Here is a 15106-nt window from a genome sequence, read left to right on the forward strand (position 1 = left end):
GCAGAGTTTAGATGCAACCCTAATTAAACACACCTGATCCACACCTGATCCAGCTAATCAAGTACTTCAGACATGCATAGTATATGTGTTTTAGCAGGGTTGAATCTAAACTCTGCAGGACCGAGTTTGGACACCCCTGCAGTAAGGCCCGCTCTAATTCACCCCGCTCTAATTCATCTCAAAGGGGTTCTATCGGGTTGAGCTCAGGACCAGACTCCAGTCATCATGTCTTTATGGACCTTGCTTTGTGCGCCGGTGCACAGTCATGTCGGAAGAGGAAGGGGCCGGCTCCAAACTGTTCCCACAAAGTCGGGAGCATGGAATTGTCCAAAACGTCTTGGTACGCTGAAGCACTCAGAGTTTCTTTCACTGGAACTAACGGGCCAAGCCCAGCTTCTGAAAAAGAGCCCCACACCATACACTTTGCATAACGCAGTCAGTCGAGTATCGTTCTCCTGACAACCGCCAGACCCAGACTCGTCCGTCAGATTGCCAGATGGAGAAGTGCGATTCGATTCGACGCTTTGCATCGCTCGTGGTGATGTATGGTTTGGCTGCGGCTGCTCAGCCACGGAGATCCATTCTGCAAAGCTCTCTGCGCGCTGTTCTTGAGCTGATCTGAGGGCCACATGAAGTTTGGAGGTCTGTAGTGACTGTCGTTCCCAAACGCTTCCACGTACTTATAATACAGCTGACAGTTGACTGTGGAATATTTAGGAGCGAGGAAATTTCACGACTGCATTTGTTGCACAGGGGGCGTCCTATCGCTGGATTTCACTGAGCTCCTGAGAACGACCCGTACTTTTACAAATATTTGTAAAAACAGTCTATGCCTAGGTGCTTGATTTTATACACCTTTGGCCATGGAAGTGAATGGAACACCCGATTCCGATTATTTGGATGAGTGAGCGAATACTTTTGAGAATATACCGGATTTAGGCTTTCCCAGTCATGTCTGTCTGCCATATAGTTGGCTTATAGCTCAAAAAGTTTTACTTTTTATTATGAATTAAATGAATACTTTGTTAATTTACAAATACATTAATTATAATGTAATTAAAACAACGAAAACAATATTATTTTTAGATATAAAGTTATTAAATTATAATGATTTTTTACTAAAATTGGCAATAAATATATTTTATCATGCTTATTTTGAGGTTTTAGGCTTTCGCAGTTACGTCTGCCCGTCTGTTAATTAAATGAAATATGTTTTTTTCATCCGCCCGTCATTTCATCAGATGTTATCGGCTGACTGGAGCGCAGATTGATCGATTCACCTCTTCATCTAGAGATAATGTTTACTGTATTCAGACAGAACTGAGCACGGTGGTTGCGATGTAATTGGTTTGTTCTCGTTTGTCCTTCAGGAGTCGTATTTTGCCACTGTCAAACTGATCTACACTGTCGGTTACGGAGCATCCCTTCTTTCGCTCTCTGTTGCCGTGGTAATACTGCTGCTCTTCAGGTACTGCTGTTTACCGTGCTTTCTTACTAATGGACTCCAAAAAAAAACTCCCAAATCCAACACACACACACATATATATATATATATATACATATATAAATAACTATGTGAGCACCCTTTAGCATGTCTAGCTACCTTTTTAGACAAACTCAGTCGTCATTATTTTTTAAAATAAGCTTGGAAACTACACTTAGTTACCGTAGGCTTGACTGTTGTTTGTGTTCTGCAGGCGATTACACTGCGCTCGAAACTACATCCACATGCAGCTGTTTTTCACCTTCATCCTGAAATCGGTGGCTGTGTTTGTGAAAGATGCTACGCTGTTCTCCAGTGAGGACACAGATCACTGCACACTCTCTACAGTGAGTCCATCAACGCCTCTGAACCAGAGGCCTTTAAATGCGGTTTTCTGCTTGTGACCTCGATGATTCAATGGATCTGTGACAGAGTTTTTTTTTTAAATATTCTTAACCGTATTTATAATTGACTTTCCCTTTGACTCCATTCACCGTCTCGGATGATTTTTGTCAGTAGTCTCAATGCGTTCTCTGGGACTGGCGTCTTCAGGTCACAGAAGAAAAAATACATAAAATGATTTATTAGCTGAATTTAAATCTCTTTCAAAGCCATATAAAACAATTTTTAAAGAAGAAAATGAAAATTAATTAGCTGAAAGTGTATTTAATTAGCTGAAAGTGTATATATTTGATTAAAATTACATTAAAAACATTAATATTGTTAAATATAATTATAATTTTAACTGTTTTCTTTCTGAATATATGTTGCAATAAAATTTATTTCTGTGATGCAACAGTGAATTTTCAGCATCATTACTGTCACATGATCCGTCAGAAATCATTTAATATGATCTAGTTGCTGTTTAAGAAACATTTCTGATTATTATTAATGTTGTGCTGCTTAATATTTATTAAGATTCTGTAACACGTTTAAACAAGTTTAAAAGAATAGCTTAATTTAAAACATACATTTTTGTTTGTGTATGTATATATATATATATATATATATATATATATATATATATATGCACAGTATGCACATATATCACATATATTTTGGATGCGATTAATTGCAATTAATCCTTTGACAGCGCTTAAGATTAGCACACATACCCCTTCTAAAAACCCCAGGTTCAAGGAAAGCTTTTAAAACCTTTATTTCCAGCTGAGTTTGCACTTCCTCTCTTGTTTTTTTTTGCCGTTGTGCCCCGTTTATCATTCTCAGCGTCTCTCTCTCTCTCTCTCTCTCTCTCTCTCCGCAGGCGGCCTGTAAGGCGTCAGTGGTGTTTTGTCATTACTGCGTCATGACTAATTTCTTCTGGTTGCTGGTTGAAGCCGTGTATCTGAACTCTCTGCTGGTCTCGGTCTTCCCGCGCAGCCAGCGCTGTCTGTGGTGTTTCGCTCTGCTGGGTTGGGGTGAGACGCTCATATCTCTGTCCCTAGAGCCATCCGAACTTGTCCTCTCTCACGCTCTTTCCTCCGGCCATCACAAATGGGGTTTATCTTAATAGCCGTGCGAGTTATTAAAAGAACAAAAACAAAAATGTAGATCTTAGTCCGTAGGCCTGATGTAAGTCCTTACTAAAGGTTCATTCACACCAAGAATGATAATTCTAAAGATGAGTATGTCACCCTTTAAATGGTCCAGATCCTTCCTGTGAATTTTGTTATTGTTCATCTGTGGGAAAAAATCGTTTTGAAAGTGATTCCAGAAATATGGCGTCAGTATTGTTATATAACATGATTGACAAAAAAAGAAAGAGAAAAGACTAAATTAAACTAAACACATCGCATCTGCCATTGGTCAGATTAGCACTTAGTCCCGCCCATGTTTTAATTTTTATTATTTAGTTAACACTTTCATTCTGCAGGGATGCATTAAATCAAGCAAGAGTGACAGTAAAGACATTTATAATGTAAAGATGTAAAAAATATACGTTTAGGTTATCAAAGAATCCTGCAAAAATTCCACAAAAAGGTAAAACATCATAACGGTTTGAAACGCTGATAATATTAGAGTATCAAATCAGCATATTATTTCTAAACTATTTCATGTGGCACTGCAGACTGGTGTAATGATGCCAAAAATTCAACATTGCATCACCTAAATAAATTTTAAATTGCAATAATATTTCACAATTTTTACTGTATTTTTAATCACATTAAAAGCTCGGATAAAAACATTGACTCATCGTAACAACTCTAATCCTTTGAATAGCAGCTTCTGCGTGTAAAGAGTCGTGAGCAGCTCCTCTAGGGTTTTACTTTTGCTGCAAAGTCCATTTCATTACTGGCTGGATTATAATGCTTATTTCTGAAAGCTGTTATTTTTTTCACGTTAGCAGCTATTAGTGTCTCACCGACTCCAACCAGTGAAGTACAGCGTGATCCTTTTGTTGCTCCGTTACTCAATTTTCATTTCCATTCTCTCCGTCTCCGTCTCCTGCTCTCAGTTACCCTGGGAGGGCTGAAGAGTGTCAGAACAACTCTTGTGATTGGCATCTCTGCGGTCTCTGATTTGAGCAGACAATCGAAAGAACAAACAGTTCAAATCACATCGTCGATGCAGTTTTCAACATTGAGACGCGCAAATCACTGCTCTCGTTCTTTTACGGATTCTTGTTTTTGTCGCGAGTGATGCATCAGTGCATGTTATTTTTTTTATTAAAATTAATAATGCTTTCCGGACCTTTCTAATTAAACAAGTACCATCCTACATTTTTTCTCTTTAACTCTTTCGCTGCCATTGATTGAATTTCCCTGTTATATGGCAGGAGGCGCTATTATACATCTTCTGAAACAGTACTGAATGTCTGGATCTGAACACAGCAAAAAAGCGGAATCATAAAACCTTAAACAGCGCATTTTATTTCTAAGCGTCCTAATAATACAGATGAAACGTCGAGGCAGGAAGTGGTTGACTGTGCAAGCTGATGGAAATGATCTACTCTATTTGTGTTTGTAATCTGATCTGCATATAACAAAAGTGTGATTCTTCAGTTTTTTTTATTTTTTATTTTATGAAACACATTCTAGTGTTTATATATATATATATATATATATATATATATATATATATATATATGTGTGTGTGTGTATATATATATATATATATATATATATATATATATATATATATATATATATATATATATATATATATATATACACACACACTCAAAAACTTTAGGATCAGATTTTTAATGGTTTCTTATGTTCATCATAGCTTTATTTAATCAAAAATACAGAGAAATAACTGTTTTCTATGTAAATATTTTCAAAAGTAATTTAGTCCTGTGAGGCAAAGCTAAATATTCAGCATCATTACTCATTACTCCGGTCGTCATTGTCAGAAATCATCTGAAATCTTCAGAAATCATTCTAATATGCTGATTTATTATCAATGTGATTTTTTTTTTGTAACTTATGAAAATATTTTTTAAGGATTCTTTGATGAATAAAATGTTAAAAAGAACAGCATTTATTTAAAATAGAAAGGTTTTCTTACAAAATACAACATACTGTTCAAACGTTTGGGATAAGTCCTTTTTTATTCTTTATTTTTTTATTTAAAGACAGTAATAGTTTTATTCACCAAGGATGTGTTAAATTAATTAAAAGTCATAGCATAGATGTACAGGACACTGTTAGAAAATAGATGTTAGAAAAAGAATGCTGTTCTTTACGAAGATGTTCCTATATATATATATTACTGTTTCCAACATTGATAATTCTAATAATAAATCTGCATATTATTCAGCATGATTCATGTGACACTATATACTGTATTTATAGAAAGCACTTTCAGCTAGACGTCTTCTTGTTTCTCATGTTTAATACTTAATGAACGCTCTCTCAGCGCCGTCTAATTTCCATAAACATTTAGGCTTATTTTTCTAATTGCTTAAATTATTAATTTCGGACGTCTGCAAATTTTGGCAGTTTAACTAAAAGACACTTAGCATTTCACACAGCACGGCTCTGACTCTTTTAAAGTGCCTTCGTCTGGGTATCACTGTTTCAGATTCGACATTTGGCGTCATTTATCATAATCGTCACTGATGATAATAGCTTCCAGCTTTATCATCCCCGCTCTTTTTTTTTTTTTTTTTTTTTTTTTAACAGAGTCGCGCTGAACGCTCTCTGTAACTAACAGCGTTTTTATTTATTTTGTTCGTCCCTCGCAGGTTTTCCTCTGGTCTGCATCGTCCTCTGGATCTGCTCCAGACTGTATTTTGAGGACACCGAGTAAGTGCACGTTTTTTTCCTTACCGTCGCAGCGCTTGTTCACGCTAGGGTTGGGGGTTTAAACCAACACGACCCAATCTCATCTTCTTAGCCAGCCTGCTCCAAGAAGTCCCTAGAATGAATGACAGCCCTACGATGAAGCAGTGGCTTTTGTCATTTGCTGCTTTATCGTAAACTACTGGTTGGCGTCTATCGAGAAACGGAATATCATGAGACTTGGGTTGGTAAACACCTTTCCCAGAACTCCCCGGCGACCACGTAGAAACACAGTCCCAATAATAAGACAGGAAATGAGTCTTTTAATGGATTGTGAGAGCAGAGAAGGTTCAGATTCGAATCAGCTTTTATCCAAGCCTCTGGGTCTTTTCCAGGTGCTGGGACGTAAATGAAGACTCTCCTTATTGGTGGATCATCAAGGGTCCCATTGTAGTTTCTATAGGGGTGAGATAAAGCACAAGGACACGGATGAATGAGTCGGGTTCCGCGCGTTTATTTTCAGCTCGCGTTTTTTTCTGCCCGACCAGGTGAACTTCCTCCTCCTCGTGAACATTATCAGGATTCTGGTGCAGAAGCTCAACCCTCGCTTGATCCAGTTCAACAACTCGGCTCAGTACAGGTACAGAAAACACGACACAGAGAAAGCCATGAGCAGGGCTATCAGAAGCGGGACAGGAAGTGCATGTGTCCTCGGCCGTGCTTTCAATTCGTTCTCTGTGGGAGCCGAGCAGCAGGTCTGTTCGGGGAATTGTGGGATTGATAGTGCGGCTCAAACGGTGAGAGCTTTACAATAAGCCTCACAAATGACTGGATTCAATACATCGACTTTAGTAAATGCATTAGGTAGCATGGAAAGGTGGTTTTTATATTTCTTTATATTATATACTTCTATATATATTCAAATTTAGTTTAGAAATATAGTTCCTTGTAGTTCATAATTCATTATCTAATGTCATTTTTGTATTTTAGCATTTATTAATCATTTGAAAAAAATCATTTTGAATTTATCTTAATATGTTCAGTTTTTATTCTGTCATGTACTCATGTATTATTTTCTGTTTAAGTAGTTTTAGCACTTCAAGCTAAAATTATTTATTTTAGTTAGCTACTAAAATAAATTTGTAGTATTTGTTTCTGATTTGTTCGAAAGTATTATTTAATTGAATTTAATTTAATAAACGCCGCAAAAAATCATTTGTATAGATCATGCTGACTGTATAATTGATGTTAATGTATAACCTTATTGTAAATGAAATATTTAATGACTGCTTGTTAATTAGTAGAAATCGAATCTTAAGGTGAAACGGTACTTCTTTTAGTAGCTCCATCAGAAAACAGACCAGCTACTGTACTGTAAAAACAAAACATACTTTGCCAGGTTAAAAATGCGCCTTATATGCTTACATAACTGGTTGCATTTAAGTGAAAAATATTATTAAATATGACTAAATCTGCCTAGACTTTGTATGAGATTACACTAATGACAATCATGGTAAATGTGTCCTATTATATAAAAAATAGTGTCTTACGGTAACAATGAGACTGTTTTGTAGATAGGATGTTATGCAAAAGTTGTTCTTTCAAACGGCATAAATGTGCAAGAACTCCAGGGATGTGGTAATGAAATGCATGGAGCGTGACTTTGAGATTCCCGGATAAGCGCTACAGATGTAAACCTGAAGCAAACCTTGCATGCTGACTGGAAATTGAATTGAGTTCCCAGAATGCCGCTGATTGTTGTGGGCCCGAGACATCATTTTCACTGAGGATCCTTTGAAAATCCGCTTCTGTTAGTGTGCCTTTGCTCTTTGTTCATCTCTACTTTACTGTACTTCCCCCGTAGACCATACCGGATACTTTAACAGCTTAACTTTGAATTATTATAGTGTTACTAATATTTTGAGTTTGCATTCTTATTCTTTATATATACTCTGGCAACCAAAAGTTTGGAATAATTCAAAGATTTTTAAAGTTTTGTTTTTTGTTCATAACAATGCTGTTGCATTTATTTAATCAGTTAAAACTGTAATGTTTCGAAAAATAGCTATTTAAATAACTGTTCCCAATCTGATTATAGTGTAAATGCTATGAAGGCTAAGCTGAATTCTAATAAGATGATTCGGGGCTCAATTATTATTGGTGCTCAATTTTTAATGATGATTTTTATGTTGAACACAGATTTTGTGGATTCTACAATAAATACTATACTAATAAATAGCCTACAATTACGTTAAAGTACATTTATCCAACTTTATTTGAACTTCAAAAAGAAAATTATAAATGTCACTTGTGATCAATTTAATGCATCCTTGCTGAATAAAAGGATTAATTTTGTTCAAAATCTTATTTACCTCAAACGTTTGTTTTTTTTCAAAGAAAATATTAAGCAGTTTCAGCTATAGTCATTTTGGTACTATTTCAGCTAGTTGCCAAAGAAACATTTTACCATTTAATATTTACATTTAATTTAATATTATTTAAACTTTATTTCAAATAATGAAATAACAATTAGCATTAACAGCACAGCCCACAGACCATCTCAATATATGCCTATAAATCTATAAATATGCCCCCTATGCCCATGTAATTATGAAAAAAGGATATACTTTATAAAGTGACCATTTCATTACCATGACATGTGAATATGGTATCATGGAAATACATGGTATTCTTTAAAGTAGTACTGCTGTATACCTTGATATAAGTTTTAATTTCAGACTGTGTGTAATTTGTATGACCCTGTGGTACTTATATACATGGTACTGACATTTACAACAAAATTAATTTATTACATGTCAAAACCATAGTACCTTTTTTGGACACAGTATCATGGTTTTTCGGGCATGTACATGGTATCATTTTAAGTACTTTGGTCTATGATTAAGGTAATCAACTGAACACATTTTCATAATAACAATAATCAAAATAAACAGTTCTTCTGCCAGTTTCTATAGTCAAATTGCAGTTGGTTGCCAAGCAACATAATCAAATTTTAACGCTGTTTCAATGCTGTGTCAGAGGATGATTTCCAGTACATTTTTTTTGCCCGGCAGAGCTCATGTTTAAGGGCACTTAATGATGGTACGCAATATTTGGAGAGAGAAGTGTGCATGTGTTTGGTTACGTGTCCCGTTAATGGTGCTATCGTGAAGCGACTCTTTGTTTTTGCCAAAAATGAGGGTTTGCCGCTGTTATGTTTATATACTCATACATATGCAGATTCACACAGGCCTGTGAATGACAGCTGTGTTCTCTAGGATCTGTGTTATTATGAGTTTCCGTCAGATTATTTGATGGTTTGCATTAAATCTGTGTGCAGTGGAGCTGATATAGTAAAAACGCAGCGAGTTCATTGATCCCTGAGTGATTTGAATTTTGAATCGTAATGCATTAAAGAGCGAGGGACCTATATTTAAAGATATAGCTCACCCGATATATATACTGTTTGAATACATTTTCACACAAAGGTGACTTCAGAACACTTGTAATACAGTGCACAGGTTATATCGACTGTAATTTTATGCTAGTTCTTGATACAGATTTGTTTTAGAGCAATTATAATAATCAATGCACATACGTTTACGTTCATGCACTTTTATCTGGCTCACAAATAAAGAACAATACAGATGCATTAAATAACGTTACTGGAAACTCTAAATGCAACGCTGCTCAGTATTTATAATGCCTTCAAGAATCTTTAACACCAGTAGGCCGTTCTTTGTCTTTGTCCACAGAAGACAGTGAACGCGAACCGCTTGACGTATCTCAAACTGCATCCATCCATCTTCGGTTTCTTGCATATATAAATGTGCAGGATTTTTCACACAAAGCTCTCTACAAAAATCAAACTTCGATGTTTCTTTTCTGCTCCTCTTTGGAGCTCTCGCAGCATCTCTCCCCATTCAGTTTCTTTGCAAATGGAAAATATAACAGCGCGCAGGTTAGGGATGACAGAGTGAGTGAGTATTGACCGATTTTTCGCGAACTATTCATTTAAGTCATGCTTTATCATGTTCTTACTCGTTTGAATCCATAAAGTCCACTCACCAGAATCTCCCAGCACTAATCTGCTCAATAACACTCGTACCCTTCCTCCTCTTCATTCTTTATCTCTCCTCCCCTCAGGCGACTGACCAAGTCCACCCTCCTCCTCATCCCTCTCTTCGGCACTCATTACATGGTCTTCAACTTCCTCCCAGACTACTTCAGCGTGAGCCTGCGGCTTTGCATCGAGCTGTGTCTGGGCTCCTTCCAGGTTATTCAGCCCACTATCAGCAACCAACACAGCTTAAACACAAACACAACACGCATAAAACTAATCAAGGCTGGAATACACTACGCGACTTCTGCCTAGATTTTGCCCGGATAGGCTTGTTGACTCTAGTTGGGAAAAACCAGAAACGCTCTGCAGATTTTCACCACTTGGAGTTCACGTATTTAGTTTGCGATTCACAAACAAATGACAAATGATTAGTGAATCAGAAACACGCAGCGCAGTCCAGTTCACGAACAAATTGCAATTTTCAGTCTGTTCTCGAATGGGAAACTTCCAGCGCGTTGTAGTCTAGCAAATGCCTCTTTCGAAACGGCGCTCAAAAACAGGAAAAGCAACCTGGGTAGTTCACAAACAAACGGGTTCAGACGGTATTTAACCAGTTCTTTTTATTAAACACAAAGCTGATTCATGAACAGATGGCTCTTTTCAAATATAGTGAACCACACACATACAACCAATGTAGTCCGGTTCATTTAAAATGGTTCATGTTAGTGAATCAGAAACGTACAAAGCAACCATTGTAGTATGGTTCGTGAATAAATTAACCAGTTTTTCATTTAATCAAAACATGCGGCATATAGTAGTCAGCATTTGAAGTGCATCAAAACCTTTCATCAAAATTGTTCTAAAACAAAAACGATACACGTTCTTGACTACTGTAGTCCGATTTAGACACAAACGACGTTGTCCATCGGAAATATACAAAGCAACAAATGACTCTTTTAAACAACATCTTTTTATTGAATCAAAAACAACCAACTGTATAGTATAATTCATCAACAAATGACTCTCTTAATCAATCAAAAACATATAAAGCAACCAGCATAGCATAGCAACAAACGACTCTTTTAAACCAAATGACTCACAAACTAATGACTCTTTAAATGCAGTTCTTTTTCTTGAAACAAAAACACCCGTATGGTCTGATTTACAAACAAACGACTCTTTTAAACCAGTTCTTTTTGTTGAATCGAAACAAATGACTCACAAACTAATGACTCTTTAAATGCGGTTCTTTTTCTTGAAACAAAAACACCCGTATGGCCTGATTTACAAACAAACGACTCTCTCAAATGACGAAAACCAAAAACATACAAAGCAACCGTGTGACTTTTTTTATGTTAAATGTAGAAATTATTATTTTTTTGTTTGTTTAATAACAACAATAACAACAACTCATGTTTCCGCAAGAGGTGTGCTATATCGTTTAGTATATAATGGCCAGTTTTTCGATATTCTCAGTTGTTCACAAAATTCTAAAACGTCTAGTACACTGATCGGATTTTTAAAGTCATGCTTTCCAGCCTTCAGATGAGCTCAGATAAAAAGCGAGCTCGGAGCAGACCTCATTCTCACCTTTGATCTCTTGAGACGGGAGGTGGACATCGGGGCTTCAGAGGTATCATTCATTTAGACGGAACGCTAATGGAGTTTCCTGAAGGGCCGGCGACTAATGTTAAAGATTAATTCCATGCAGGAGTTCGAGAAACATAACAGGAAGGCTGTTACCTTCTTGTAAAGGTTTAATACGATGTCCGTGATGTGCGTTTTTCAGTGCTAATTACTTCCTGTGAAGGCCAACGTCGAAGTAAGACGTGTGTCGTTTATCTTGACTAGTCAGACATGTCAGCTCACCCCGAATGTGCAAAATGACTGACAGGCAGAGAGGCACCTCAAGTTTTCAGATTGCTGTTTGCTGTTTACCGAGCCTACGGCGGTCCTAGTGACAGCTTTGATGTCTTAGGACATCTATTTTGGGGTTTCAAGGTAGATATTATATATAGCCTGTGTATATGATACATGTTGGTGTGTGTGTGTGTGCATGTGCCAGACTGCTAAAAAATGCAATATTTTGATTTAGCCGCCTTCGAGGCTGTCGCTAACCGATCCTAAGACATTTAAAAACACTTCTACAGCAGCATTTGTACTTTAAAGGGATGGTTTACATGAAAATAATAATTATGCAATTATTAACTGATCCTCATGTCGCGTGTGGAACACAAAAGTAGAAATTTGAAGAGGATGCCATCTTTAAACTGAGTTTCTTGCGTTAGACATTGACTATAATGCGCAAAATGATTCATTTCCCCATGAATCGGCCTGCGTTGGTTGTTTAATCTGTTTTTGATAAAGTCAAATACAAGAGTACTATTTAAAAGGGTCATATGTTTCTGACTTCATAAGCTATAAACAACGAGTTCATTGGTTTTATGAATCAAGCTTTCAACAGCATAGGAATTAATCAACCAGCATAAGAATGAATGACCGAATCCTATCTTGTTTGTTTTTTTTAGAGAGACACCCGCCGAATGTTGAAGCTGTTGGGTGCATTCTGGGTATATTCTGCACTGTGGATGTGTACTAGACCGTCATACATTTTTAGGATTTGATCTTGGTGACTCGAAAAGCAGATACACAGACTCATTATGCATGAACGGTGCATAAAATCGTTTTTTTCTCAAAACACTGAGATGAAAGGGAGTGGAAGAGAGATGGACTTTATTTAATTTACAGAAACTGACTTTCTCTCCGTTGATTTTCTTGTAAGGGCCTCATTGTGGCGGTTCTCTACTGTTTCCTGAACCAGGAGGTGAGTGATTATTATGGGGCAGCCATCAAACAGCGTAAAAATACTAAATATACTCTAAATAATGGGCTGAAAGCTAAAAGTGCAATTCCCTTATGCTTTTACCAACTGGAAAAATGCACGCAAGTCCGATATCTGGACCAAGCAGCTTGTTCACTGTTGATTCTGCGAGTCTGAATTGATTTTGAATGGAGATAATCAGCATCCTCAGATGCCTAAACAAGGCTTGTACTCAAAGTCTGGCCCAATAAAATCCTTGACAAACATGTTTGCCAGTCTTTCTTAATTTAATTACGAAGCAGATTGGGGAATTAGCAAGAGGACTGCTTAAAGGCCAATACGCAATTAAGGATGAATTATAATAATGCTTTGCATCTCGGTCTTGCATTTAATGAAAATCAGTTTTGACAAAGCCAGTATATTAAAGGAACGGTTCACATAAAAATGAAAATTTGCTAAAAATATACTCGCCCTCGGGCCATCTAAGATGTAGATTAGATTTTGCTCCTTCATCTGAACAAATTTAGAGAGTCGCTTACCCAAAAATGCATCCTTTGGAGTGAATGGGTGCCGCCGGAACGAGAGTCCAGCTGATTAATACATCATAATAATATTAAATCTATACACACATTTATGCTAGATTTAGGTTTGATCGAAGTCTCTCCTCAGATGTTGTGCTGATATTTTGAACCGTATGGTTTTTTATTAATCTGTCAGGTTCAGAAAGAAATACGGTTATGCTGGATGAGATATCACGAGGGGAGCTACGTGGTCGTCCCTGTCGGAGCCAAAGGAAGTCAGATGGACACTCCTTTCTAGAGTCATTGAAACTCACCAGTGCCTCTAACATACAGACCTCAACACCTCCGGAAAACATGAGCATCCGAGCGAAACGGTTAACATGCAGAACGTATAAAGAGCCAGAATATACAGTATTTGGGCCGCAGTGTCTGTGAATTAAGCACACGTTACGCAGTTCGTTAGATGTGAACCGTTTAAAAAAATTGTGAGCACTGGAATTCATCGTGGCAAAACTGCTGCTTTTAGGATTGGCTGGGTTTATTTAAAGTATGTACATTTATAGCCTATAAAAATATATTTCTGTTGCCCATCAAATTCTGATATTTAATTATATTATTATATTTATCACTTTGGGAAATGTTAAACTGTGCAAATGTACCCAATAAAAGGCGGTATATCAGGTTTAAATGTGTATGTATCCATCTGTGTGTGTGTATTTATATGTGTGTGTTTGCAGTAGGCTATTTAATATTTATTAAGAAAATACATTTGATTGGCAGATTCGTGGTTTTTTGAGTGAGATGCAGGTAACCGGACAAGTTGTTACTGTATATTTTATATGTTGTAATACTGTAGATTTTGTTAAAGAAAAAATTTCTGTCATCGTTTACTTACCCTCGAGTAAATCTCAAACCCTAACTATTCCTTTAACTACAATTTCTGTTGGCAAAGAAACAGTGGTTTGATATTTCCTTATCTTTTATTTCACAAGACATTTTGTGTTTCATAACTGTATTACTGTGTGTATTTAGCCTGTAATAGGCTGCTTAAGGTGTGACAAGGCCCTGCAATTCGCTCATCATTATACACCTGTATCTTTTTTCTCTTTTCATCAATGTTCAAAAGCGTCTTTGTAGCGTTGACTGAAAGGTATGTGTTTATAAAGACGCTAACTTTTAAACTAAACCCGCTCGAACGATCATTTAGAGCTAAAAGTGTAAAAGTCTTCTCTTCTAATTCTCACCAAATGTGCATTTATACTCTGTTGCCTATAAAAAGTAAAATCTTTGTAAACCTTTTTAATTTATTGTATTATACTGTATATTTTCCTCTGTAGGTTCATCTGTGTTTTCACGTGCTCTATGAGTGGCCTTAAGAGTATTAATGCATTAAGTAGAGATAGACATATTACCCACTTTCCTGTTCTGTGTAATGGATTTTATTATTATTTTATCTTTAATGCAATTAGCTGATGTTGTCACTTGTGTGCTTGCTTTTATGTTTGTTTATGTGCGTAAACAAGCAGTATGTACAAGCAGTATCTCTGATTTAATGCCTACAATAATTACTTTTTTAAAAAACGCAAATTCCTGTATACATAAAATGCATTTGTCTGACGGTAATAAACACTGACCCCTGCTGATCAATACATTTAAGTCGTGTTTAAGGTTTTGAAAGTCGTTTTTTCTTCTTCCTTTTTTTATATATATTTAGCTAACGATGATAGAAAGTTGAGGTGCAGACAAAAATGGTGTTTTAATCTAATCTGCCACACAACTTTCCAATAAATTTTGCCAAGTAATTTGGATCTAGTTCATTTCAGCGAACTGATTCTTTTAGATAATCAATGAATCGTTTCGCCGCGAGTCGTCGCATTTTTCCCGCTGTTTTTATTGTTAAAATATTTACAAATATGCTGTAAATGTGTGCCCTGGCATTAATAAAGTTTGTTAATAAAAACAGCGATAATTATTACTAATAATTCTACAATA

General features: G+C 36.4%; 1 protein-coding gene across 4 annotated transcripts in view; it reads left to right on the forward strand.

Annotated features, from left to right (window-relative positions):
* ghrhrl (growth hormone releasing hormone receptor, like) overlaps positions 1-14763 on the forward strand; it is a 29396-nt gene extending 14633 nt beyond the window's left edge. The window contains exons 5-13 of one of the 4 annotated variants that reach the window (XM_043230103.1): positions 1371-1468; positions 1698-1830; positions 2748-2901; positions 5673-5733; positions 6105-6174; positions 6258-6349; positions 9856-9985; positions 12555-12596; positions 13311-14763. In XM_043230103.1, the coding sequence (XP_043086038.1) occupies positions 1371-1468; positions 1698-1830; positions 2748-2901; positions 5673-5733; positions 6105-6174; positions 6258-6349; positions 9856-9985; positions 12555-12596; positions 13311-13412 (882 nt within the window). In that variant the 3' untranslated portion in view covers positions 13413-14763. Of the gene's footprint in view, positions 1-1370; positions 1469-1697; positions 1831-2747; positions 2902-5672; positions 5734-6104; positions 6175-6257; positions 6350-9855; positions 9986-12300 lie in introns of all 4 variants that reach the window. The other 3 variants (XM_043230102.1, XM_043230104.1, XM_043230105.1) reach the window with 3 other exon arrangements.
* Positions 14764-15106: the final 343 nt, after the last annotated feature.

Source organism: Puntigrus tetrazona, unplaced genomic scaffold, assembly GCF_018831695.1.
Source record: "Puntigrus tetrazona isolate hp1 unplaced genomic scaffold, ASM1883169v1 S000000148, whole genome shotgun sequence".
NCBI lineage: Eukaryota > Metazoa > Chordata > Actinopteri > Cypriniformes > Cyprinidae > Puntigrus > Puntigrus tetrazona.